Genomic DNA, 27,500 nt, shown 5'->3' with positions numbered 1-27,500 from the left:
TACCCGGAGAGACTGACTGCGTATGCGGCAGACACTTGGGTCTCTGCCACTGTCCAAATTATGTGCTTCTTATTTTTATCTCACAAAACACGGAGCTTAACAAACGTGTTTTAATTCCCCAGCTCCAGCCCGGGAGCTGTATCCTTCCCTCTGTGTTCTCCCTGGTCCGTCCGCACATTGACTTCAGCTATCACGGCATCCTCTCCCACATCAACACTGTCTTTGTGCTCAGAAGCAAGGTAAAAACGCAGTGCATTGAAAATTCTCTGTAAAAGCGACCGTCAGTAAAAACGACCCGTTGGATGTTGTTTTGGCCTGATTTGGGCCGTCTCGCGGTAAAATATTCATTAGCGTGACGCAATGCCGACAGGAGGGCCTTTTGAACGTGGAGACTATGGAGAACGAGGACGAGCTGACGGGCGTGGAGATCAGCTGCCTGCGTCTGAAGGGACAGATGATCTACTTGCCCGAAGCCGAGAACATCCTTTTCCTGTGCTCTCCCAGGTAAACTCGCCGCCGCCTGTGTCCGGGGCCTTGGCGCGTGCAAAAATCAAAACGCACTGAATACTTGTCCGACTAATCCACACGTTTTGATTTAGAAAGCTGGAAGATTGTTCCGGTCACAATATCGTCTTTAAGAACCAGAAAAATAATAGTTAAATAGTGATAAATTTAGAAGCTTTTTGAGTTCAATCCATCGTCCAAAAGACAGACTTAAATGTAAATAAGCTTTTTATCTGGCTGTTATTGCCATATTTTACTTTTATTTTGTCATTCAGAAAGTTCAGTTACATAAAGCCGCTCATTAACTCGAGGAACAGTAACATGTCAGACCACGGGAATGAAAGAAAATGAGAGACAGAGTCTCAATAATTGTGAATAATCATGACCTTTTTTCCTCACAATAATCATTTCTGATTGTAAATTAAATCGGTGTTTAATCTTAGCTGGAGTCTTTTGTATGATTAGCACAGCTTCAGCTTGTATGCAATAGCACAAGTAAAGTCATTAACATATTACTTATAGCAAAAAATGTTATTGCAACAGACATTTTGATCCTCTCACGTCAAATGTAAATGGAACAAATAACAATGGGTTTTTACAGTGAATAATAGATAACATATTTATACTTGCAGTTCATTGTACCTGACCTGATATAATGTAATGGTCTGGAACAAACGGCCATTCGTCAGAAGGGAAAAAGTACTACAAAGACCTCACTTTGCTTTGTTCTCTTTTTGAGTAATTTACACCTTTTTAAAAGCGCGGAGCAAAAACAACATCCTCCCACTTACAGACATTTTTAGCATTCAGGCCTTCCAGAGTTACTGCCGCGTACAACCAACGTTTTAACTTTCGATTCGTGCGATGGCTTTGTTTCCCGTTTACCGCAGCGTTATGAACCTGGACGACCTGACGCGAAGGGGGCTTTACCTGAGCGACATCCCCCTGCACGACGCCACACGCGACCTGGTGCTGTTGGGGGAGCAGTTCCGCGAGGAGTACAAGCTGACCCAGGAGCTGGAGATCCTGACCGACCGACTGCAGCACACTCTGAGAGCTCTGGAGGACGAGAAGAAGAAGACTGACAGGTCTCCAGCCTGGTTTCTGTAGAGACGCACTTGTTTTATCTCCTTTTTAACCATCTTAAATCACATAACCATTAATCTGCAATCTATTCAATCACAAGTCTGTTCTTAATTGGCCCGCTTATCCTTATCCCCGCATTATTTACCGTATTTTCTGGACTATAAGTCGGACCAGCCAAAACATGCATAATAGAAAAGAAAAAAACATATATGAGTATGAAATGCGGTTGCAAGTGTGAAAATAACAAATAATATCACATATAAGTGGCGCCGGAGAATAAGTATAAGTATACAAGTATAAATATAAGTACACGTTGCACCCCGGCCAAAACTATGAAAAAACGTATAGTCCGGAAAATACGGTAAATAAAGCGGAGATAAGGATAAGCAGGCCAATTAAACAGACTTGAGATTGATGTTGTTTTGAGTCATTTTACTTTCCTTACAATTGATCTGTTTTTTTATACGTATAATTAGTGTTGGTCTTGCTCCAGTCCACTCAGTTTTTTGGAAATTGTGAGTCCATTAAGCGATAATCTCAGCTATTCTCGTTTTCCGGCGCAGAGGCAAGCGAGACTGTCTCCTTTTAAGTCAAGACATGATGAACGTTGCATTACTCATGGCGCTATCTGGGTTCTGGTCATTTGTTTACTGGAGCTGATGTTTTTTGGGCTCTGCTCGCTGAAAATTGAGTTGGGATTAGATGTTGGTATTTGGCACAGCCGCAGGGACAGCTGGACAGGGGCATTCGTGTGTCTTTATTAGGCATTCTGCAGCTTCTCGCACATGTCTCAGAGACTTTTACCATCAGTTCAGTGGGTATTTGCACTGTGTTCGCATCCAGAGAACCAGTGAATACCTCTGACCAGATGAGTATAGATACATTAAAAAGATTATTATTATTATTATTAGTATTATATCCTGAACCAATATGAAAGTTGTGTCCATTCTATTTGGACCTTATTGTGCGATGTGCCCCAAACGATCTCGCATCACCGAGGGTATTTTGCGTTTAACCAGCAGCCATGATCTAACCGGTTACCATAGAAACACCACCCTTTGCGTTTTAGAGCCGCTTGGCGAGCGCGGTGACCAAAAGGCGGTGGATGCGCAATTAAATCACCGATCCCAAGTCCTGCTTTTTGGCTGTGCCCAGTTATTTTCCTGCCCCGCCGCCACAATAATAACACGGGCGCCTGACATTTGTGCTCTCTGCCCCTTCGTCGTAGGCTGCTCTACTCTGTGCTGCCGCCATCTGTTGCCAACGAGCTGCGCCACAAGCGGCCCGTCCCGGCCAAGCGCTACGACAACGTCACCATCCTCTTCAGCGGCATCGTGGGCTTCAACGCCTTCTGTAGCAAGCACGCGTCCGCCGAGGGGGCCATCAAGATCGTCAACCTGCTCAACGACGTGTATACGCGCTTCGACATCCTGACGGACTCCAGGAAGAACCCCTATGTGTACAAGGTGCGCGGCGGGGGGAAAAAAAGTCTTATACTTTTGATAAGGGCTGCTGCCGGTTGGATTGTTTCAGATATTTTGTGACAATGTGACACTTGGCTTTGGTGCAGCGAGACCAGATTTCAGATAAATTGCGGAATGTGTCATTGCCCAAAACAAAAACATGTAGACAAAGTATGAAAACAACTAAATTTTTTTGCTTTTATACATTCAAAACCGTTTTAATGCAAGTTCAGGGTAAACGTTGCTGATCGTTTGCAGGATTTACCGCTCCGTTTTCCTCCATTTCACCCATGTTCCTCTACAAAATAAAAGCCTGAAGTTAGAACAAACCTCCAAACATTTACAAATACAATGTTCCTCGCGAAGGAAACGGCAGAGCATGATTTGAGAAACGAGGAACCTTGGTTTAATTGAAAGCATAAAACATTTCCAAACAGTCCGCGCACAAAGAACGCCGCCTTATCTCCTTCGTCTCAATTGACTTTCCTTCAAGCGGGGCAGTGCAATAGTTGTAAACGGCGGGGAGTTTTACAATGGGATAGCGGGGTTCTTTATAGGCGAGTGCGGCAGATTTACGCTCCAGGCTTTCAGACAAGAATGCTCTTTGAGAAGTCAAACAGATCCGCGCACATCCTGGAGATCAGCGTTAGGCACTGCTGGGTCGCCAGAAGAAGTAATATTTACTTTAGGCACTGAATGACTTGGTGGTCCGTGCGTTTAGCGAGACTCAAAAAGAGGCCCCGCGTATCTTTGAGGTGATGTAAGTGTGTAAGTGTTTATCTCGGGGTGTTTTAAGTTTATTTTCATCCATAATGTGTATGTAAAAGATGGTTGTCGATCTCCCAGCTTTTTGTGCAGTTGCTAGCAAAGACCGGGGGGGAAATCGGGGGGGAATCGCATGATGATGTCACACGAGTGATGTGCAACAGCGGAAAGACTTTGACTTCTTTTTTTTTTTTTTTGCAGGTGGAAACTGTGGGCGACAAGTACATGACGGTGAGCGGCCTGCCAGAGCCGTGCACGCACCACGCCAAATCCATCTGCCACCTCGCGCTCGATATGATGGAGATCGCCGAGCAGGTCCAGGTGGATCACGCGCCAGTTCAGGTGCGGGGGCGCTCATTTTGTTTTTAAACTACGAGCGGCAGTAATGCAGCAATCACGCCGATTACAGGGGATTAAAATAATCAAACTTTCACAAGTGTTGGTCGAAAATGGTTGAGGATTTAAGTGTCCACATCGACTATTTAGCGTTGAATGAATGAATGAACAGTCTTTGCTTTATCTTCAAATGCAGAGAATCCAAACTTGCCATTATTCGGGAAAGTCCTTTCTACTGTCAACAATCGCGTCATTGGGGGTTGAATAATGGCGCCGCTTTCTGCAGTTGAAAACAATAATGTAACTTTTGGTTTTGTTTATCCTGTGCCGGTTTTTCACGTTTTGTTTCGTGTAATCAGTAATTAGAGATATGAAACATGAACCAAAGAACCAAACAGCTCCAATCCAATTAGCAGGTTTATGGTTCATATCTCTGTAATTAGATTAGATTTGATTAGATTGGCCTTTATCGTCCCATCCTTCAACCACTGACCGCTGGGGCGACGTGTCAGCGCGGCGCTCAGGGACACGTCTGTAGCTGGAGGACTTTTAACAATCCTGCAGCTTTTTGGGCTGATGATGGTGACGGGAAACGACAACTGGCACAATATAAATCATATAAATCAGCTCCAATTATGTGAATGTTGCCATCAGATTAATACGGCAATTTTGTGGAGTAAAACCCTAACAATTTTCAACCAACATCTGTGGAAGTTTGGTAATTTCCTTCACCACAAAAACAGCCAATCTCTTCTAGAGTTACATCGGCTCTTGCCCTCCATCTGAACTCATGACATAATAAAATCGGAGAACGTGACCTGTTGAGAAATGCAGCGAAGGACCGGGAGTTATCTTGTGTGTTTAACGTCGTCAGAACGTCCCGGTGGTGCTCGGAGAAGCTCACCACTACGAGCTGCCACGTACCAGTGATTGATCTCAGAATAATTATATTTGCACATCTGGACATACCTTTACCCTGAAGTAATAAACAGTGAAATGTTGGAAAGAAAGCAGCAGGCGTATTGTTTAATGGATGGTCCGAGATTGTTATTGTATCAATGACTGTTGAGACGTAACGTAGGAAAATCACGTCTGGCAAACAAAAGGTTGTTTATTTTGGGCCGTGGCCCTGGATGAAGACGAGTCCGTGTCAGAAGCAGAAACAAGACTCAAATCATCTCACGATCCTGCGGCTAAAAATAGAATCTCATTTGTTTCGGACGGACATGCTCCCAAGACAACAAGTATGAGGAGTTTAAAAGTTTAGACATAAATATTGCTTTAGCGAAATTTTTTTTTATCTTTATTGCAAACATACAAGCCTAAAATTATTGCGCGGGACTTAAGGGTTTCTGAAGATGCAATCGGACTGTAATCCATGTCAAATTGATGCATTCATTGGCAAGAACACTTATGATATTAAACTCACTGTATCTAAGGTTCAAAGCGCTCACATGGACGGTTGTGTCTCCTCAGATTACTATCGGTATTCACACGGGAGAAGTTGTGACGGGAGTGATCGGCCAAAGGATGCCGCGATATTGCCTGTTCGGAAACACGGTCAACCTCACGAGTCGCACAGAAACCACCGGCGAGAAGGGGAAAATTAATGTCTCCGAGTACACGTACCGGTAAGTGGAACGAGACCCACATTTCGGATCCTACTTTTATACGAAACGAACACCGCGCTGAGGAAAAGTGATGTTCAGCCATTCTCCGCAACAGTTTGTCAGTGAAAGCGAGAGAAGAAAAGGACAACCTTATCTCGTGTTAAATATGTGTTCATGTCACGGGCTTAAGTAAGATTTAATGAGCGTGAGACACAAATCTTCCGAGGCTGCGTTTTATGTGTGATTTGTGCATATGTCGGCGGTTTGTTTCAGGTGTTTGCAGGCTGCGGAAAACGCCGACCCGCAGTTTCTTCTGGAGTACCGAGGCCCCATCTCCATGAAAGGAAAGAGTGAACCCATGAAGGTGTGGTTTCTGTCCAGGAAGTCCACGGACACAGAGTCGATCGCCGCTAAAGCTTGATTTCACCGTCCCGGATGTCACAACATGGCTCATAACAGTGTTTAGAATGGCCTCTGGCGTGTGGGAGTGGTCTTGTACAATACTACACTTAAAACATACTGATCGGAGACGCTAAGATACATTTTCATCACTTCAGTCGTTGAATTTTGCATTGAAAAGATAGATATAATATTTACAATGTTGACTGAAACAGATAAATATCAGTTAAGCATTTTTATTTTAAATTCACCTCTTTGATTATTAGTAAAAACAACACAAAAATGCAACATGCTTAAAGATTGTAGTGTGATGTGTTAGGTATACAAATGGTACTAATGAGTAACGTTATACTTTCATTACATTTATACACCGGTGATATTTAGATGAGTTCTTATGCCACTTCATGCATATTTGTAAAAGAGAACTATTGGACAGTTATGTTGCTGTTGTGTGGACATCCTCGTGTGACATTAGGAGACACAGAACACATTGTTTAGCGAGACTTTAACAATCGTCACACTCTCAAATGTTACTCTAGTAGTATATTTAATTTTATTTAAGCAGTACCACTTACGTACGTACCCCTCTTGCACATTACCTTGTGTGTTTTTGCAATATTTTAGACTGACCTTCTAATCTTGAGATGTTTTGAATATATTTGTTGTAGACATTGTATTTATTTTGCACAGATGATACTAAAATTATAACTGATTATAGAAGTACTGTGATACTTTTACAATTCACAGAATATTGTTGGCAACCAATATTTCACGTAACTATATCACTATATTTTTTATTAACTCCTATGTTAATGTTTCCTATGAATTATAATAATAAATCTTAATTAGTTCTGACACGTTGACCATTGTGTAAAGAATCACTGTATGTGGATTATGGATTGGTAATAAAATTATTTAAGTACCATCTGGTGGTTGGTTTGTTGTGAGATTTAGGGCAAATGATGGGTTATTTGCAATTCCATACATTTCATCCAGTACAGATAAGTTATATTTTTCTTTTTGAGTTTGTTGATTATTTGCATTATCTGTTATCCTTGTCCACGCCCTGATATAATAAATCCATGCTCCATTATAATAGATCCATGCCACGCTCACGCCAGATTGACATAATATGCATCACAAATATCGCGAGATTTCATCTGTCGCGAGCCGTAAACACAGTGACAACCTGCAGAGGGCAGCAGTGCGCCAGAGATGCATTTGTCCTGTAAAAGAAGCAGAAGAAGAGTCTCAGCTGACTGTGACTTCCATGTGACGCTCCCAGAAATTATGATCATCGAGGAACCTTAGAATCATCTTTATGAAGCGATTTTATGGAGGGAATGAAAGTGAAGCACGAGGTGGACACGTGGGGCCCCGAGGAGCCCGGCTTCAGGTGAGTAAAGAGCATTTGAGAAATTGAGAGAAATCGGGAGAAATATAATGAAAGTTCAAGGCAACGGTCATTTTTTTAATAAATACAATATAAACAAACTGCAAGGAACAGGCTCAGATCGTAAACAGATCGTGTTATTCTGTTGATTCTATTGATAGAGATGTAGTTTCCGGGGGACTGGGTGTTCTAGATCTGTATTCTCATGGGACTTATGCCAGATGTGCCTTTGTTTTAGTCAGAATCATGACTCACATCCACGGCAGAAACCACTAAATCCAGTGGTCAAGAGTGAAGTGCTGACCGGTAAGACACATACTGTCATTGCTCTTTTGGTTCATGCTTTTATTGTTGCCAGTTCAACCAAATTCTGTCTGTGTATCATTTATTCCTTACAGACATTGACCCAAACCATGAACTGCCACAACAAGCAGAAGATCCGTGCATCGAGCATGATGAGGAGCCTTCAGCGCTTCACATTATACCAGTCAAAACAGAAGATGGGGCAGATGCATGGTTTGTACAGGGGGAAAGTCCCGAGGAGGAGGACAATGACAAACTGGAGGACTTTGGGGAACTGGACACAGATAGTTATGGGGACTCGTCTGACACTGAGAGCTCGATGACCTGGGACGGAGAACTAGGAGCCAAACTTTCCACTGGACGCGACTCCGACTCCAGTTTTCAAACAGATAATGAGGAAAGGTCAGAAGACTGGATTCAGAAATGGAAAGTAGACGACGAGGTTTGTTATCCGGTCCGCATTAAGGGCAACAAACTCCAAACGCACTCGGTGGGAGATCAGGGTGAAACAGAGGCGCACAAATGTTCAGAGTGTGGAAAGACATTCACTGATAAGTTATACCTGAAGAGACACATGGTCAGGCACACAGGAAGAAGACCATTCCAATGCTCAGTTTGTAAGAAGCGTTTCACACAAAATGCCCATCTGAGGAAACACATGAGATGTCACACGGGGGAAAAACCCTTCAATTGTCCCGTGTGTGATGCACCTTTTAGTCTGAAGCAAAACCTCCACCGGCACATGACCAGTCACAGCGGAGCGAAGTCTTTTAGCTGCCCGATCTGTAAGAAAGGTTTCACCCAGAAGTGTCATCTGAGCAGACACATGAGCATTCACCTCGGAGAAAAACTATGCACTTGTCCAGATGAAACATGTGAACACACACAGTCTGTAAATGGTCCCATTATAGCAGTCACTGCAGAAAAGCCTTTTGTTTGTCCTTTCTGTAGCAAAGGTTTTACACGCAAAGATCATCTTTCCTCACATTTGAGCGCTCACACGGGAGACAAGCAGTTTGATTGTCCTGAATGTGATGCAAAGTTTAATCTCAAGCAGAGTTTAGATCGGCACATGACGGTACATAGTGGAGAAAAACCTTTCAAATGTCCAGATTGTCAAAAGGGCTTCACCAGGAACAGCACTCTGAAGCTGCACATGAGAACACACACCGGCGAGAAGCCCTTCAGCTGCACACAATGTGACGCTAAGTTTAATCGAAAGGAAAATTTCCTTCGCCACTTGACTGTCCATACTGGGGAAAGACCATACAGCTGTCCAGTTTGTAAAAAGGATTTTGTACGTAAACCGAGTCTTGATAAACATATGAAGTCTCACACTGTAAATGTTTAGCCACAATGAGCATAAATATTAAGCTTTTATAGGCTCATAGTACTATGAATAATTACACCTCACTTCTTTTATATCTGTTTTTTTTGCAAATATGACAAAATAAATTCCTTAAAGATTCCAATAAATGTGTTATTATTTTCTTGTATTTTATATAAGATGAGTTTTACATAAATCCACCATTTACTTTTTTAACTGACCTTTTAATTAACCTGAAAAAATAATAAAATTGTTAAAATACATTGCAGTGTTTTGTTAACGTTAAGTTTTACCATCTGAATATCATATTGAGTCAAGAGTCCCATGAAAAAAATCCTGCATTTATTACTAGTCTTTATATTTTCTGACACATCTCCTGTGCCACCAGGGAACGCTCTCTTCATGTGGAACATATTTGTGTTACACATATTATCCCTGTATTTCATGGTCAGTGTTATTGTTGATTATAAATATAGCTCAGTCTGTGCTGTATCTGTAGCATGAATTACTTTGGATTACTACTTATTTCAAATCCATGTTGTCACTAAAACAGTGTTTCTTAAGCTGAAGTAGTGGCACTGGTGGTATGCAAACTGAGGTCCTCTGCACTTCCTTTCAGGCTTATGTTTAGACAAATCATAAATGTTTTTGTCCTTGTTTGAACTACTTTTGCCCTGATTTAATAGATGGTAGATGATAGACAGTTTCAAACCTGATTTAGTCCTGTAGTTTGGATCTGGTGATACTTGCAAAGTGTTTCTGAGTTAAAGCATTATCAATCTGTTTTTAGTGCGCTTGTCTTGGGATTTCATCTAAAAGTCAAAGGTCTTCCTGAGATAGCAAAGATCTTCCGTGATTGTGAAGGTCGTGTGAGGTCTTTGGCATAAGTCAAACGTTACGGTCACTGTTTTTAGTTGTAAATGTGACTATTTGAGACTGTACCTGGTGTTTACAGAATGAGTTGGAAGAGAGATGCGGAGGTGAAGTGGAGGGCAAATCAGGACTTAATAGAACACTTTGTTTCAAACTGTTGATGAGGCTCTTCTCTTATCAGAACTGTCCTGATAACATTCACAGCTCAGACTGGAGCATCCTTTTGTAAGCCTGAGTTTATGGTAATACTATAAACGAATGATCAGGTGCAGTATTTTGATAAAAGATGCACGTTGGAGCTGGCAATCCCTCTGCTCCAATACGTGTTTGAAATGGACTGAAGTTTAAAAGAAATATGCATATGAATCAGACAAAATACACTTAAACATGGACTTAAAGCAGAACTAAGTAACTCTAGAGCTCTCCCTGCAGCTCACTTGTGACAATACATGATCAGAAAAGAGACACAAAAGCGTTCCCCCCCCATATTTATTCTTTCTTTCTCATAATAAGACTGTATAATCACACATACAAACATTTCACACTGCCAAAATAATAAAAAAGAGTCAGGGTTTCTCAGGAGAGTTGTCTTCAGTCGATGTCGGGAACTGTTGCAAGGCTGGTTTTCCTCCCAGAGACAGCAGGGGGCGACAACGCACACTTCACATGCCCCAGAAATACATATTTAACCATCACAGGGACTTGCAAATACATTAATAAGGTAAAATGTTACTTAATTCTGATTCAAAAAGTCAAGTTCATTAACTGCCAAGAATCTAAAAGGCAGCGGTGGAAAGAGTAGGTCTGTGTACTCAAGTAAAAGTACAGTTACATGGCTTAAGTAAAAGTAAACACTCGTTCAAAGTGCTAGTTACTTTTCAACTCAATTTTAGTTGCATTCTAGATCAGCATTTTTTGTGCAAAACTTTTTTTTTTAAACCACAATCAGCATTTTCTCTGAGTTCTGGCTAATCAGAGCAGGTAAAGCAGAGTCATGTGTGTTTGTAAGAACAGAGAGGAGCAGAAACGGCCGTGAGTCGATGTAGATTGGGACCATTTGGACTTGTGCTGTGCTCAGAAAGTCTTAGATTTTAAATGTAGCTAAATGACAATTACATGGCTAGAATTCTACTTTGGTTTCTAGTAACAATTCATTTATAGCCTGCTCGGAAAAAGTACAATTACCTGAAAAGAATCTACTTAATTACATAATTGTGAGTATTGGTAATGAGTTATTTTCCACCCCTTTGCGGTAAAATGATGTGTATTGTGCATGTTTTGTCAAACACAGAGGTGACACCTGCAGAACTGGTGCATGTGCCAATTATATTGCCTGTGGGCGAGTATGAGCTTTAAACAGCCACATCATCATCGAGATAAATGTGGTGATAAAGAGGAGGCAGGTTTTAAAAGGCATGTGAGAGGTGCTAGGTGCACTCCCCACGGTCACTGTAGAGTCCACCACTGCTCACCTCCACCTGACCACTGCTCACCTCCACCTGACCACTGCTCACCTCCACCTGACCACTGCTCACCTCCACCTGACCACTGCTCACCTCCACCTGACCACTGCTCACCTCCACCTGCCACACACCACCATGATCTTCAACGGCAACTGGAAAGTCGACCGCAGTGAAAACTATGAGAAGTTTATGGAAAAAATGGGTGAGTTTTGGGTGTTTTATAAGCACTACCCTCACGTTGACATATGACATGGTTACACGCACTAACAGGTTTGTGTGTGTGTGTGTGTGTGTGTGTGTGTCCGCACAGGCGTAAACATGGTGAAGAGAAAGCTGGCGGCTCACGACGGCCTTAAAATCACCCTGGAACAGAGCGGAGACAAGTTTCACGTGAAGGAGAGCAGTAACTTCAGGACCCTGGAGATAGACTTTACCCTGGGAGTCACCTTTGAGTACAGCCTGGCAGATGGAACAGAATTGTCGGTCAGTATGAGTCTATGGAAGTCTGTTTATTTATGGATGTCTGGAGTCAATATTGATCACTTAGACACAAGCCAGAGCATGTGTTTAAGACTTGTACTGTGATGAAATCTGCAGCTTAAACAGAATCACTTTATGACTTTATGGCACATGAATATGACTGCTGACTGTTCTGCCACTGTTATTGTTATTGCACTTCTGCAAAAGATCTCATCTGACTCTCATGTGATTTATAGGGCTCATGGGTCATGGAAGGAGACTTGTTGAAAGGCGTTTTCTTCAGAAAAGACAACGGCAAACAACTCACCACCACAAGAGTTGTTGTAGAAGACGAACTTATACAGGTAAATGCACGTTTTACAGAATCATCAACACAAGTGATTTGAAAATGTGGTCATATTTACATTGTCTTCCACAGACCTACAACTACGAAGGCGTGGATGCCAAAAGGATATTCAAGAGAGGTTAGAGAAAACAGCCAAACAAGGGAACTTTCTACATTTAGTTGTAAATAGCCCACGCCTTATGCCAACATAGGAGTGGCACTGACATGCGTTGAGTAATTTACACCTGCTTTTGATACTGAAAATAAAGTCATACATACTGTAAGAAATATTGCGTTTTCTTTTGGAGTAAAAAGAAAAAAGACAAAAGCCACATCTTATTGATACAGTAATTGAATCTTTATTTAACAATGAATAAAAATAAATATATATTATCTACAAAAATATAAGGTGTTGACAATTTGCATGTTGTTTATTGAATTTGTCACTCAGTCAATCAGTGAAGCTCAGTACTGCGCACAGAGAGGTATGAATGTAGGAGTCACACACAGAGCAAACAGGGAGGACAGAATTGTGATTTTCTTTTTATACAGTTTATTTTTGTGTTGCAAATTGTATTCTGTGCCTGTTGAAAGTGAAATGAATATGGCAAAAAAAATCTTCACTAAAACGTTGCATTGCCAACTGTGACTATTAGGGACAAGTTCAGGCCACTTTAATCTATACATCTTTAAGAGAAGTATGTCGGAAATGGAAAGACTTACAGTAGTACAAGAATTTGAAATGCAAATATTTCAAATTAGGAAGCGTTTTTAATTCCAACCTCTTTACAATTCATGAAGTATATGTGAATGAAAGCAGGCAATAGGATTTTACACGGGTCCCTCTTTCCTCAGACCGAAACACTTACACATGCTGCCACTAGATGTCACTGTTGGTATTGCATATTTAAAGAATTTGCATACTCAATTTCCAAGGTCTCTATCCTTATTCAGAAATGATTCAAATGACAAGGCACTTTTGACACACCAAAAACAATGCAGTGTGTCAAGTGAGAAGACGACAAAATGGACATGAGATGTGTAGAACAGATGAGAAACACACACACACACACACACACATACACACACACACACTCTCACACACACACACACACACACACACACACACACACATACACACACACACACTCTCACACACACACACACGTTTCGGCTTGTGTGGCATTCTAAGCGTGGACATGTTGAATGTTGAATTTGCAGATTGAAACAAAACGTGGTGGAAATTACACTAAAATAATTCAAACAAACAAAACACTGGGTATGTACAAGCACTTGCGCAATCAACTTTAAAGGCATCTGTATTGCGTGTAGTACCATGTGACATATTCGCTATTGTGTGTGTCATTTTCATCAAAAACAGACAAAGAAGGAGAAATGAATGACATGAAAATTAATGATACAATGTAGTGGCAAAAAAAGGGAATAATTTCACTGGTTTGCAAATCTGAAAACTGTAAGATTTCTGGTCAACTCGCCTTCAGTTTATCAATAGTGTACCTTATTATTATTATTTTTTTTTTTTTTTAACAACAATTGCAGTTACAAATACAAGTTAGTTCATGAATTTCAATATACTTGGTTAAAGTCCGATATATCTTTGTTCAATAATCCATTATGTTCATGCTCATGCTAGAAGGACTTTGTAAAGGCCACATGCAGAATTGCGAAAGAGTGTGTTCATCATTATGGCATAATTAAGTGGTGTAACTGTAGATATATCTGCCCGCTGTGTGCATAAAGACTCATAAAAGAATGTGTGCAACTAAGTGGACATTAAACTGGGCTGTGAAAATGTAGGAAAATTACGTAATTATGCTCGATCAAGATAGAGTGAAGAACCTTTGCCGTGAGATATAATCAACCAATAGAATAGCTTGACAAAGAAAGCCCAAGGTCATTTATTACCAACATGTTGTAAAGAATTAATAGTCAATCATTAACTTTAGACGTCAGACCCTTGATATTTGTATTAAGTGAGCAAAGCTGCCAAAACCTTTCTTGATGTTCACATACGCATTTTTTAAACGGATAGTATTTGCATTTCACATTCCTTTTTTGTTCCTCTTTACTGCACACAGAACACCATCTCTACATTCAGCATCACAATTCAAAAATATTGCACAAAAACAGCCAGTGCGTTGGAGATGAGAAGTCAAATCCCGTTTGTGCAAATGAACGTTTTGGTGCAAACTAAATCCCGCAGCAGGACAATGGAAGACAGTATAGGCTCTACATGTTCAACACTACTTCAGCAGACGTCTTGCATCACTATGTTCCTTCTATCAGGGTTAGTAACATGTTCTGTCTGTGAACTCTTTGGCATCCAGTTAGTACAGACTGACCACCTCTGTAAACACAGCTTATCAACCATACTCATAAAAAACCTCGTTCATCCAGTCCTTTGGCTGACACTGGGTTCCATTTTGCTGTGGGTTTATTGCTATTATGGCCTGTTAAGAAAAAAGAAAATAAAAATAAATAATATTTTTGAAAAATATGTGTAACTCAAATATAAAATGTGCGCAAAACTGAATTATCCTGGTTCAGTGATACTTTTATAAATGTATTTACCCCTCAGCATGTTCTCATTTGTGTAATGCAACAAAAGTAGGTTATATGATAACCTGATTAATGATATGGTAAATAAATGTAAATGCATAGAGTTAAACCTGAAAAGACCAAGGTTTATAAGGTGAGTAAATGCCAAGGTATTAAATGCACTTTAATATTGCAGACAAATATAACTGTGGAAGTATTTTGCAGTTTTGATATGTTACCAGATTTAAGTTATTTAAATAAAAAAGACTAAAATGAATAATATGAATATCTGATTTTGTTTCCTATGTAATTAATAATTGTTGGACTTGTCAGTGTTTACTGTCAGAAACACAATGCAGCTTATGGAGTGAGAACTGTGGCAGGACACTTACTTGTATCAGGTCTGGCTTTTGGCACGTCTTGTGAGTGTATGTCAGTGTTATCTCTGCGGTCACTGGGGACAACAATTCGTGGCACTGCGGCGGAGAGGACCAGCGGCCTCTGGTTGTGGTACTTCAGACGATACGTCTCAGTCATACAGTTATCTACATTGAAGTATGTGGTCAAAGAAACCTCCTGAGCAGGACTATGTTCTGCTCGGGGAACACTGAGCCTCTCCTCACTGTCACAGGACGATGGAGTGCTCCTCTCAATATCCGAGCCGGACTTGGAGCTAGCATCTGAGAACGTCCGGTGGCCTGAGATGTCACTTTTCCTGTGAGGACTGGCATAGGATGCGGTGGAAAGATGGGGAGATGAGAAGGGTTCTTGGAGCATCCTGGGACGAAATGCAGAGTGACTGCTCTCCCCCTGGTGAGGGGCGGCCCGTGGAGCAGGCCGCACATGAGGAGTGCCTGCAGCGTGACTGTTCAGTTGGCTCTCTGAGCTCCCACTGCTGGGGGGAAAGGCCAGGGTTATGTGGGGACACTGGGAATCAGAAGTGACAAGCTCGCTGTTGGAGCGGTAAGCACTGTCTCTGTCCTCAGGCTCCGACAGGGCCAGATCATCAGAGCTGTTCCACTCGGAGCTGCTGGTTTTGGCCATGTGCCTGAGGACTGTGCTGTCGCCACTGTGTCCCCTACAGTGTGGCAGCTCCTGCTGCTCACTCTGCCTGCTCTCAGAGCTGCTGCACTCCCTATCAGAGCACACTTTTCTGCAAGAACTGGAGGGGTGCTTAGACTTGCGCCTGCAAAAAAGTGATATAAAAATGGAGAAGAATGAGCTTCTTTTGACCTCTAGTTTAATTACTGCTGGATGGCCACTTACCTTGAACTTGGACTCCCCTTAAGATGTGGATGAGATCCCTGGTCATTGCTTTTTCCCTGAGTTTTGGCTTGATGTATAAATGTGACATTTAAAAGAAGAAACACAAGAAACATCATTCAGAGCAAAGGCAATCTATTATTGTTAATAATAAATCATTTGTGATGGGCAAAGTGAAGCCTCATGAAAGAGCAAAGCATTTGAACCAAATGTTTCTGGGCTTCGGAAAACACAGTTCGAAACACTTCTCCAGAGTGACATCTAGTGGTAAGTTTTAGTATTAACACATCCACAGTGGTTCAAACCAAATGCTATGTGCTATGGTGCCAATAAAATATCACATGTTTGAGACAAAAGCCCCCAGCGAAACACCCATGAAACGACAGTGGTTCATGAACGTCTGAGTCACCTTGTTGTTGTGTTTCTTTTAATGGCGGTTGGCAGCCAACTGAAAGGGTGCATTTACCTACTGTAGGTTTACTGTACGTCTTCACAGTATGTGTTTGACAAACTTCATGAACCATCCAGGTCACATGATCAGTACTTTGAATGACGTTTTGAAGCAGTGTTTCGAAATTTTGAAATGCATGCGCTTGGAGGCTTTCGCTGTCTCTCTTTCCCTCTCGCTCTCTCCCTTTCTCCCTTTCTCTCTCACCTTCTCTCTCTTTTGCTCTCTCTTTCTCTTTTTTCCATTTTTACGATATAGCGTAAGACACATACTTTGAAGACGTACACCTACGGAAGACGTACACCTACAGCAGGTGGCGGTAAATGCACCTTTTCAGTTGGCTGCCAACCGCCAGTAAAAGCAACACAACAACAACAACAACAACAACAAAACGGTGCCAAAACACCTGTTTCAATATGGCCATCACTAGCATTTGACCTATACTTCAATTCAATTCAATTTATTTTTGTAACGCCCAAAATCAAAATACTCAAGAACACTTCACATTATTCCTTTACTCTACATATTATAACAACAGCTGCCCTTCGGTGCCATCGTCCCCTCACACCACCACCACTCATTCACTCACACACCACATTCATATATTCAGTGTGGGTAAAATGTCTTCTCTAAGGACACAATGACATGTTGCACTACAGCAACAGCCCCACTGTGGTCTCCCATCCAAGTGCTAACCAGGCCCAGCCCTGCTTAGCTTCAAGCTCCAACATTGTGCATTAACAAGGAGGCATGGCATGTTTGCAAACAGGGCCTTTAACAAGAAAAGGATTTACACATTGTGTAACATACAAGGATAAGATGTTTCCCTCATCTCTCTTAATCTTAAGATTTACTGATTCATTCAGTCAATTGCTTTGAATAAAGTAAATAGGCCTATTGTTTGCTGTAATCTTCCCTAATCTTACTCAAAGGATACAAACTCACAAATGAAGCTGTAACGAAGGCTCGGCCTGGAAGACCACTCTCTGATGCTTCATCTGCTCAAGCCGCCCTGCTCGCCTCTGATAAGTTCAGCTAACTTTTTTAAACTTTCCACTTCTCCATGCAGCAGTTCAGTTCACGTAGACCTCCTCCCCCAGCACAAGCTCTGCAGAATGTGGTTTTATTTTCTTGCAGGTTTTTGTTTTCACCAACACCTGTGTGAGGGGCTCCAGGGGGAAATCTCATCATATCATGCTCTGCATTTCCAAACCTATTACATATATAATTCATATACTGTTTTCATTATCCTATAATTTTCTTAATTTGAGTATCTCCATGTTGAAACATGCCTCGTACACTACCACTCTGGAGTAGCCTGAGTCAAGCAGGTGGCAGCAGAAAGGTGCTGGAGGGAGCGTACCACTGAATTCCTTCACTTTAAAAATACATGAGTTATTTTTTTCTTAGCTGTTGCCCTGGAGAGATCCCTCCTCTGTCCCTGTTACAGCTGATGGCTGTAGTAGACTCTATGAAGCCTTTGAGGTACATTTATGCATCTGTACATATTAATTACAATACCGAAGAGGGAGTCCAGCTGTGCCATTGGAACAAGCTTTGTGGGATTATCATCAGATTACTGTTTGTGCAGGGCTGACTGGGTGAGGAGGTCAAAGGAACCAGTCCAGGCTTAGAGATCACACAGAAATAAATCAACATTTAATTAAACTCACTGTCACTAGCAGGCCCCACCTACGTTTTGCAATTTTCAATCTAATAACACATTATCCACATTATCTTAACTTCAAAATACTTATACAACACTCATGACGGACATAGCAAACAATCAACACAAGGAATATTACCATTGTACGATGGTGACGATAGGTTTGGCTTTGACTCGACCCCCTTTTGGTGCATCTGGCTGAAAAAACACAGCACTGTGAGTTAGAAAAGTAATTAAAGGCTTTCAGGAAAAACCTTTGGCCCAATTGGTGTTGTCTCTTGTGAGGAGTATGAAACATCAAGGATGTTAATATTAATTGAATAATCAATTATTAGGCCCGAGCGCCACAAGCTGGCGAGAGGCCTATTAGTCTCGTAAGGCTGTGCGAAGCACGGCTGTGAAAGTGCGCACGTAGTGCGCACGAAATCGAGCGCGAAGCGCTCGCCCACTTCCAAACACTCACTAACGCACTCCTTCACTCATGCACGCCCCGTGCATACTAATTAGTAGTAGGAAAATGGAACATTACCGTTGTAAACGGGCGAAGCCCGTGCAAAAGTGCGCACTAAACGAGCACTTTACATTGGGAATTACATTGGAAAGCGGTCGTCATCCCCATATAAAGCACTCATTTGCGCTAAGTAGCTCACGAATACGTTCCCCATCTCTTGCATGTTCCGTGCATATAAGCATGTAATGCAAAAATTGAACATTATTACTGTATAGAGGGCCAAAAACACAAAGTGGGCGGAGCCCACTCAAAATTAACGAAAGTACCCGTCAGTGACCAGGAACCCACACCATGAGGTAGGAAAGCGCGAGCGCTTTCCGAAAATGTATAGTTTATGATATTTGAAAAATGGGAAACATTGTTTTCGCATCGGAATATTCTTCTTCTTCTTCTTCTCGGGACCAACCCCCCTCTTTTTCACCCAGTGAACATTGACGAAAAGTCACAAAAATTTGCACACCTCTAAAAATCGTGCCTCTGTATATACTGGCTATTTCCCTTTTCTAAAATAAAAAAAATTGGCGCGTCAGCGCCCCCAAATGCACCAAAAATGCATTGAGAGATAGGAAATGACCCAAAAAAAATCTGATCGTAGAATCATGAAATTTGGCGCAGAGGTAGATGGTGACAAGAGAAGTAAAAAATATTATTACGGCAACGCCGTCCGCCCAACCAAATGTCGGCCATATTGGTTCAAAAATGGCTAAGCATGACTCGGGAGTTTTTCCAAACGTCGTACTTTTACGAACTCCTTCCAAGGCGTTGGCTATAAAAAGCTGAAATTTGGTGAAAATGCTACTGAGAAGTGGGACATCAAAAGTTATTCAAATTACATTGATACCTGTCACGGTCTCTGAGCGGCGAAGCCGCAAACTGTAGCTAGAATTTCAGAAATCTCCCAAATTTAACATTTCTGCCGTTTGCGCAGATAAAGTCCGAATTGTGTCAAATTAGAATCAGTTGTTAAACTCTTTGCCCTAAACCTACTTGAAGTGAAATAAATTCATTTGGCGCCACAGCGCCCCCTACAGATTTTATATGGAGGTTAAATGTTTAGTTTTGCGAAATTATATGAAATTTGACACACAACTCAATTTTAGCATCCCCATCAAAAAAGTCAATGAGACCCATGTCATAATTGTTATGGCGTTGCCGTAACGATGACCGAAACCTTTCATGTTATTCCAATGGGGAAATCGCCAGAACATGTTTACACTTTAGACTTTCACAAACTCCTCCCAGGGCGTCAGCCCTATTAACCTGAAATTTGGTGAGACTCATCTTCAGGACCATCAAAAGTTATCCACATTTTCATTCAAAGAGTCACGGTGTCTGTGCGGCAAAGCCGCACATTTTGCCAAGAATTCAAAATAAAATTGCTTTTTGATGGTAAAACAAAGGGGAGAAGATGTGACAGCGTCACAGATTCAGCAGTAGGCGTAATAAAAGGACAATTGGGGCGCGTTAGCGCCCCTTCCTCTTGCGGCGTGGCGGCGGTGTGGCGGCGGCGTGGCGAGGGCCGATCATTGCCGCTTGCGGCGATATTTAACAATTATTATTGTTAAGGATAGAATAATCTTGACATGCACCGTAGCAGTTATTTACTGAAATTGAGTATGAGTGAAAGTAAGTGACCTACATCAATATTTGTTGAAATTGTCTGACTCAACGTAATGCAGTGTCCACACAGTGTCCAGTATCTCACCTTTTGAACTGTGTGTCTGCTGCTCGCGGGTCTTTTATGACAAAGCCGTCCACACCGGGGGAGTCTGGGTTTGTGGAGCCGCTGCTCAGCCGGTCACTGCTCTCGTAGCCTGACTCTGTCCTCTGAATGGTCCAGGTCTCACTGCGCAGAAGGGTCTTAGTCCCCCCCTTCAGTCTGCTACCTCTCTGCTGAGCCTTGCTCTCTGAGTCCACAGAGCTGTGGCTCTCCGTCTCATGGCGCTGTTCGTCTTCATAGATAGTCATTAAACTCTTCTGCTTGCGCTCATCTCTGTGAGAAGAGTCCTGCTCATGTTCTCTTGATTCAGAATGCCCTCTGTCCTGGGACAGAGTCTTGCTGCGGTGTGGACTGTCGTGTTGTTGCTGACGCCGGTTCTCTAGCTCGTTCAGGACAGTGTCCACGTTCAGAACCTCTCGGATGGGTCTCCAAGTGGACTTTGTTTTGTTACGGTTTGTGGCACCCTTTTCCCAGTGTTCCTGACTGCAGTCGTGATCCTGATGTCGACTTGGAGAGGGGTTGTTTTTGCGGATGTGTCCAGGCCCCTGTGTGCTGCGTGAGTCCTGTGTGGCTCTGCTGGAGCGGTTGGACTTCTCAGTGCGTGGATGTGTCTTTAGTCTGTTATCAGGGAGTCGAGGTCCATTTTCTGGTGGAGAAGATTGACCGTAAACCATGTCTGAAGAGGAAATATTACAGATCAAGTGTGTCACAACTTTCCCCTTGACACATGTGTGCTAGTGCAGATAATCTTTACCTTTGTGTTGAGTTGGGTCGGTTTTACGATGCACTCTGTCTTTTCGAACTGTGTCACTTGGCCTTTCCATAAAGGGATCTTGGTATTTTTTTGGACTGGTGAGGGGGTGCTTCACTGAAAATAATAATTGAAGTTGTGGTCACTTTGCACCGCAATAACTATTAAGTCAAAATGAACAGCTAAAATCATACAAATTCTACTGCTGTCTAATTCATTGTAGTATTGAAAAAAAATGTGCTACTGTGCCAATAAGGCCCGTGTGTCACATATGTGAGACACACTGAAACTGAGCATCTGTCTTCACATCAGCTCTTAGACCAAAGCATTACCATTAACAGCTGCAACTAACTGTTCTTTTTACAGAGACTGAAAAAAATACATTTAAAAAAGAACTTCCTACAATTACAATTATCCAATGCACAAGAAAGATTTTTTGCAAAAGTGATACATCAAACAAACATTATTTACACACTAAAAACAGACCATGACCGAGAGCAGTTTCATAACAGATGAATTTCTGCTGGTAAATCCTTGGTAAGATCTTACTATTGAAACAGTGACACAAATTCAACCAAAACCAAGCAGACGCCATCGCAAATTGAAATACTTAAAGTAACACATCTTATAAAACTTAATACAAATCAATAAGATAAATACTTACGCTTATTTTCCAGTCCCATGTCAGTTAATACATCAGGACCTCACACTAAACTAAGGCCAAACATCAAAACAAGTGGTGTAGCATCTACCAAAATCCAGACGGATAAGTGAATCCATGTGAATGTGCAGAAAAAGAGTGAAGTATGGGAGGGACACAGGAGCAGGGATTAGGGAGGAGGCGTGGGTGGTAATCTGCGTGCAACAGAGGCATCATCCTCATGTCAAGTTCAAGCCAGCACACAGGCCAGGACAATCTTTCAGCTGGCACTAGTACAGCACCGCCCCAAGCACAACTGGCATTCAGATGTACAGCTCTTTTAGAGCCTTCACTGACATACAGTAACCACTATTAGGGAAGGTGAAGGGCTGATAGGTGACAGACACTAGGTACTGAAATATCAAATGCACACACCCACACCCACACACACACACACACACACACACACACACGCAAACGCGCACACGCAAACGCGCGCACACGCACACGCACACACACACACACACACACACACGCAAACGCGCACACGCAAACGCGCGCACACGCACACGCATACACACACACACACACACGCAAACGCGCACACGCAAACGCGCGCACACGCACACGCGCGCGCACACGCGCGCGCACACACACACACACACACACAGTACCTGTGACATCTCCATTGACTTGAGTTTTGTAGCGTGGGCACATAGTGGTCTGTCTTGGGGCATCTTCATTGGACACAGGCGTTCCCTCAGGATTGGTGTAAAACAATAGAAGAGGCTGAAAATGTCCTCTGAAGCATTTGGAAGCAACATCTTTCCATTTGGATCCGATCTAAAGAGCAGAGCATATGAGAGACTTGGACAGGTAGTGAGAAAAGCACATAGTATGTGAATAGGGATAAAGAAGTTTAATATCAGGGATCCTAACCTCCTTCACAGTAGCATCATCAAAAAACATCCATTTGGAAGATTTGGTGTGATAGGCAAAGGCTGAGTAATGTTTACTCGAAAAACAGATCATCCCCACCAGATGTAGTTCACTGCGTTTGGCGTTTTCATCCGTCACTCGGTTGAACAGCTGAAAGAGAGAAAATTGAGACATGGGTTGATCTGCTGACACAGCTCTTAATATCACATCACTATTTTGTTTTCTCATTGACTGTATTTTATGTATGTTCATCAATGTTCATTTCCTGAACACAAACAATGCATGAGAGGGTATGTTGAATTTGTAGTTCAAATTCTATAAACAAGACCTACCCAGATATGAGGAAAACATATCAAAATCAAATATTGTTTTCACTGACAATAATTGTAAAGTGTGCTTATTATAATTAGTATATATATTTTGAAACTAATATTTTCAATGGGATAAGCTAACAAACTAAATATTTATGTATATTAATTCAAAAGTAAATGCAGGGATTTGGTCCAAAACAAGGTGCTTCTGTTTTTTTTGGCATGGCCTGTTGTAGTAGTGTGGTGTTGCTCACACCCAAATGCTGTAAGGCTGTAGTTTCCAATAGATTCTAATGCTAGAACTATGTTACTGTTGATTAATTGGTATACAAATCTACTTTAACATGTATATACATATGCATGTTAAAGTATATATATGCTTTAAAATGTTAACAGTTTGTACTATATTTATATTTTATGTAAAACTTTGAAAATATAATCTAAATTGCGTGATTAGCTAAGACAAAGATAAGACGGTAGTTTGTGTATGACTTAGATTTATAATAAATTAAATGATCACTCATTTAGCCAATGCAGCTCAGAATGCTCTTCAAAGGTGCACGAGTTCTTGTCTAACCCCCGTCAGGTTGAGGCGGGGTCCTATAGCCCTGATGACGTCATCCGTCAGGTCCGACTGCTCCGCGTCCCACACAAACCCGATGGTGACGATCTCAGGGCAGTTCATGAGAACTCTGCGAATCTTAATGCTCTGGCCGCAGTCACTCTGCAACACACGTACATGGTGTAAATGTTATGTGGAAAAACTGAACACAAAAATATGGCTTATGAACTGAGTTAAAAATAAATGTCGAGCAATAAAATGTCAGTGTTTGAACAGGCATATTGCTTTTGTCTATTTCTGGCTATTCATAAAAGGCAGTTGTCCTGAAAGTTTCCAAACAACCGCTCTGAAGAGACCGTCACTTTATTATGTTCCGACTGAAACTAGACGTGTTTGTCAAAGTGTAATTTTAGAACGCTGAAGTCTGACATTCTTTTAGTCTAGTTTTGTGCCGTCCTGTTTGAAATAAGTCAAAATAAGATAACTAAGCAAAATGCAAATAACACATACTCCAGTTATGGGCTACATGATATAATACACAAACAAGGGCATTAAAGATTGAAAGGTATGGGCTGGGGGGCCCGGTGGTTGAGTGGTCTAAGCCTCAGCACATATGCCATTTTCCAATTTGGTAGAAAAAATAATTTAGAGAATAGAACAGCCATTTAAAAATATATATAATGCAAAAAAGTACACAGTGGCAGCAAATACAGATGAAACATAGTGGATAAGCTGTACTGTCACAGCTTCCAACACACACCTTTTACAGTTTGTTCATCTCATTATATTGCAGTGCATAATGGGTATGAAATAGTTTATTGTTATAAGAGTTGTCTTACCGGGCAGCTCCGGAGGTCACCGGTGTTGTTTGCTGCCTGCAGCACTTCTCCAAACATGTCGGACCTCAGACGCTCTGTCTTTCCCAGCAAACATTCGACCTGTTGGCTGCATGAACACAGGGAAACATTTCTTCAGAAAATACATGCAAACAGTTCCTGCCTCTGCATTATACATTACATAAGAAACAGCAGATTTGGAACTCTGTAAACTGCAATCACATTGCTGAAACTAGTACCCTTATCTGATACTTTTGATATTCAAACCAGGATCAGCACGTTGATCTGATTTTAATATCCTGGTATTAGAGCTGTGGCACTCACCATAAAGCAGTGGTGGAGACATAATGAACAAACTCTGTGAACGGATGAGGGTCAGAAGATGCACCACAGCATCGACACACAAACTGCAAAGACATTTCAACAAGTCAAGTTATCAAATAAAGAACCCCAAAAGATGAACATTGCTGTGTAATTACCTGTTCATAAAGCATCATAGCAAACTTCTGATGTGTGATGCAAGATTTGGAGGTGCAAGAATCAGTTGCTGAATCTGAGTCAATGTGCAAATGCATTTTCTCCAAGATGTTCTCCTAATGTAAGAAATCACATGTGTGTCACCAAAAGGCTTTGCTTCATGTGGAAGAGGAAGAGGGATCATCTACACCACAAGAGCAACACTAGGCTCAAACTTAAAAGCTAGTGTTAACGTACAAAGCACTCGGCTGCGTCGTCCATCAAGCCCAGCTGGAAGCGCTGCTCATCTTTGAAAGTTTCAGCTAAGGCATTACGCAGGCTGTCCGAGGGAAGAACACGCTCTCTGCTCTGCTGGAACTGGCTGAAGATGCTCTAGGAAAACATTATAATAAACATGAAAATGTGTTTTAGTTTTATCTGCTCAGTGAATGTATAAAGGAACAAACCTTTAATGCACAGAAAATACAGGAATCACCAAGACAGAAGTGACCTGAGAGCTGCCTTAGACTTCTCCTGAAGATGTCCAACTGCCACAGAACCTGTGCACACCATGAAAGCAGGATGGCATAGTACATAAATATATGTCTGTATACAATTACAGGGGATATTAAGTCAAATTAATTTGTATACAACCTTGTTATAACACTGTTCCTTCATCATTAGCTTACTCAGAGTATTTTAGTTTTTAATTGATTATTTTGAGTAATCTTGTTATGACCTATGCTTGAGAAAACTTAGAAAATTCCTGTTTTCACCTTCCCCTTTTCCCCTTTACTACCTTTTTGAACATTTGGAATTTGACAAATTAAGATTCCTCGTTATATATGTTCAAATAGGGCTCAAATATGTCACAATCTGCTGCTTGCAGCAGAAAAACGCCACTAATAGAAGGTTGGGCCTGTCACTTTTCAACAGGGTCAATGGGCCCATTTGGATTATTATGTTGTTTTAGATCAATATTCCAATTTACAATGAACACAGTGTAATATAAATAGCTACTTGTGTTATAGTTTAATACTAAATTCCATTACATAAGGATACTATGTTTAAGTAAAAGAGCTATAGGCGATACCTGAACAGCACTGTTGAGGAAACAGCTGTTCTGCCCAGGCTCGTTGATCAGGCCCTTGGTGAGGGCCAGAGACAGCATGCTGCCGGGCTGGTAGGATTTCTTCAAGCCTCCCCCGGATCTTTTGAACATCTTTACCCATGCCTTGGAGTTAGAACCTGTCCATAGCAGCATTGATCCATTATAGTGAGTTATAATCTATTAACTAATGTCAAGAGCTAACTGAGACTCATACCTTCTCCAGAGTTGGAGGAAGACTTGTTGCAGCTGGACATACTGGGAGATGGCAGCTGGTGTGGAGGTCTGGCCATGGGATGTGTCCATCTCAGCCCCACGCGCCCACACAGCAGCTAATGCAGAGCATCATTCAGCCACAGGGAAGCCTCAGCCAAGAGCCACTGGACATTGAGTGAAAATGGATTTAATCTGAAAACAATAAGGACAATTACAGTGTGATCACTGAGAGATGCAAAACAGCTGAATGATCTCAAACTAAAGTCTATGGTACAGCCTGAGGTACAATGGAAACTGACACTGTTTAGCTGCTTGAAGAGTACATTGCAAATAACGTGCATAGTGAGGGCAAATGTTTGTCCACGAAGGACATTTAGTGCCATTTGTTGCTTATCTAGGCTACGCAACGTTTTCCACGTAAAGGCTATACATCGTCCACATGTTTGTGCACAATCTTCTCGTGCTCAAACACACCATGTGATGCCATTATAGGCTTATAGGCTACTGTATGATATAAGCACCATTTTCCTGTTAGGCTGGGATCATAAAGAGGACATAAATCCTTTGTTAAAAGCGATTGGTGCGGGCTTCGGTCTCTTCGACACAGCAGTTTCACTGTACAGTGGATCTACATTTGCCGCAACGGTTTGGACAAAACAAGCGCACTCACCTCACAATAATAAAGAGAGGCGTCAAACGAGTTGAGGGCTCCAGCTGTCAACGCGAAAAACCCTGCTCTTCCCCCTAAAACCCAGCAAGGCAGAAGCTGGCCAGGGCTCACTGCAGATGTCCAGACGCATGTAACAGTCTCTGTCAGTGTGCGCCGCTCACAGCCGCTCACAGCCGCTCACAGCCGCTCCGACATGTGCATTCACCACAGCTTCAACATGAATGTACCGTCAAGAAAACACACCCAGAATGCTGCTGTTGACTCGGTGCAATATTCCCTTTTTGCGCACAAACGGGGCCAGTGTTGGTGGCCTGTGCCAGAATGTCCGACGCGGATTAGTGATGTTTTGAGACTTGGTGAGGTCAAACTCCGCCCCTAGTGTAGCCTCAAGTACACTGCGCTCCACAGCGATCTACAGAGTCTGCGAACTCCGCTGCGCGTCCAGTGCGAGTGCGCTCACTGCGCCCAGTGCGCTCTTCCAGTGCGCCCAGTGCGCCCAGTGCGCCCAGTGCGCTGG

The 27,500-nt window shown here is 42.0% G+C and overlaps 4 protein-coding genes and 1 long non-coding RNA gene across 8 annotated transcripts in view; 3 read left to right on the top strand and 2 right to left on the bottom strand.

Annotated features, from left to right (window-relative positions):
* The window catches only part of gucy1b1 (guanylate cyclase 1 soluble subunit beta 1), a 10,560-nt gene extending 4,251 nt beyond the window's left edge, over nt 1-6,309 (top strand). Inside the window, exons 6-12 of one of the 2 annotated variants that reach the window (XM_072462307.1) lie at nt 123-239; nt 371-504; nt 1,395-1,592; nt 2,819-3,056; nt 4,020-4,160; nt 5,631-5,785; nt 6,038-6,309. In XM_072462307.1, coding sequence (XP_072318408.1) covers nt 123-239; nt 371-504; nt 1,395-1,592; nt 2,819-3,056; nt 4,020-4,160; nt 5,631-5,785; nt 6,038-6,185 — 1,131 coding nt within the window. In that variant the 3' untranslated portion in view covers nt 6,186-6,309. The remainder of the gene's footprint in view (nt 1-122; nt 240-370; nt 505-1,394; nt 1,593-2,818; nt 3,057-4,019; nt 4,161-5,630; nt 5,786-6,037) is intronic. The other variant, XM_072462308.1, reaches the window with a different exon arrangement.
* Nucleotides 6,310-7,388: 1,079 nt separating this feature from the next.
* LOC140378204 (uncharacterized) lies at nt 7,389-9,225 on the top strand. Its single transcript, XM_072463928.1, has 3 exons — nt 7,389-7,559; nt 7,795-7,862; nt 7,955-9,225. Exons 1-3 carry the CDS (start codon nt 7,498-7,500, stop codon nt 9,208-9,210), a joined length of 1,386 nt encoding a protein of 461 aa, XP_072320029.1. The 5' UTR covers nt 7,389-7,497; the 3' UTR covers nt 9,211-9,225.
* Nucleotides 9,226-11,504: 2,279 nt separating this feature from the next.
* Nucleotides 11,505-11,726, bottom strand: LOC140377003 (uncharacterized). Its single transcript, XR_011930088.1, has 2 exons — nt 11,643-11,726; nt 11,505-11,537 (listed from the first exon to the last, which is right to left on the bottom strand). It is a non-coding gene; the product is annotated as an uncharacterized lncRNA (long non-coding RNA).
* On the top strand, nt 11,649-12,615 carry fabp2 (fatty acid binding protein 2, intestinal). Its single transcript, XM_072462251.1, has 4 exons — nt 11,649-11,724; nt 11,833-12,005; nt 12,239-12,346; nt 12,421-12,615. Exons 1-4 carry the CDS (start codon nt 11,658-11,660, stop codon nt 12,469-12,471), a joined length of 399 nt encoding a protein of 132 aa, XP_072318352.1. The 5' UTR covers nt 11,649-11,657; the 3' UTR covers nt 12,472-12,615.
* A 48-nt stretch (nt 12,616-12,663) lies between these two features.
* usp53b (ubiquitin specific peptidase 53b) lies at nt 12,664-27,379 on the bottom strand. Of its 3 annotated transcripts, none has more exons than XM_072462247.1 (17): nt 26,984-27,379; nt 26,315-26,505; nt 26,083-26,237; nt 25,457-25,549; nt 25,248-25,382; nt 25,013-25,126; nt 24,858-24,940; nt 24,537-24,642; nt 23,713-23,859; nt 22,825-22,974; nt 22,560-22,728; nt 21,249-21,362; nt 20,480-21,170; nt 18,403-18,461; nt 16,153-16,219; nt 15,279-16,072; nt 12,664-14,798 (listed from the first exon to the last, which is right to left on the bottom strand). In XM_072462247.1, the coding sequence occupies exons 2-17, from the start codon at nt 26,388-26,390 to the stop codon at nt 14,722-14,724; spliced, it is 3,030 nt and encodes a 1,009-aa protein (XP_072318348.1). In that variant the 5' UTR covers nt 26,391-26,505; nt 26,984-27,379; the 3' UTR covers nt 12,664-14,721. The 3 variants fall into 3 exon arrangements, with proteins under 3 accessions (XP_072318348.1, XP_072318350.1, XP_072318349.1); XM_072462249.1 differs by having other exon boundaries at nt 20,480-21,140; XM_072462248.1 differs by having other exon boundaries at nt 26,315-26,477.
* Nucleotides 27,380-27,500: the final 121 nt, after the last annotated feature.

The sequence above is a fragment of the Eucyclogobius newberryi genome, unplaced genomic scaffold, assembly GCF_026437365.1.
Source record: "Eucyclogobius newberryi isolate DKJ021-1_F unplaced genomic scaffold, fEucNew1.0.hap1 SCAF_4, whole genome shotgun sequence".
Taxonomy (NCBI): Eukaryota; Metazoa; Chordata; class Actinopteri; order Gobiiformes; family Gobiidae; genus Eucyclogobius; species Eucyclogobius newberryi.
The sequence above is the reverse complement of the archived record's forward strand: the minus strand, read 5'-3'. Positions and strand labels throughout refer to the sequence as shown.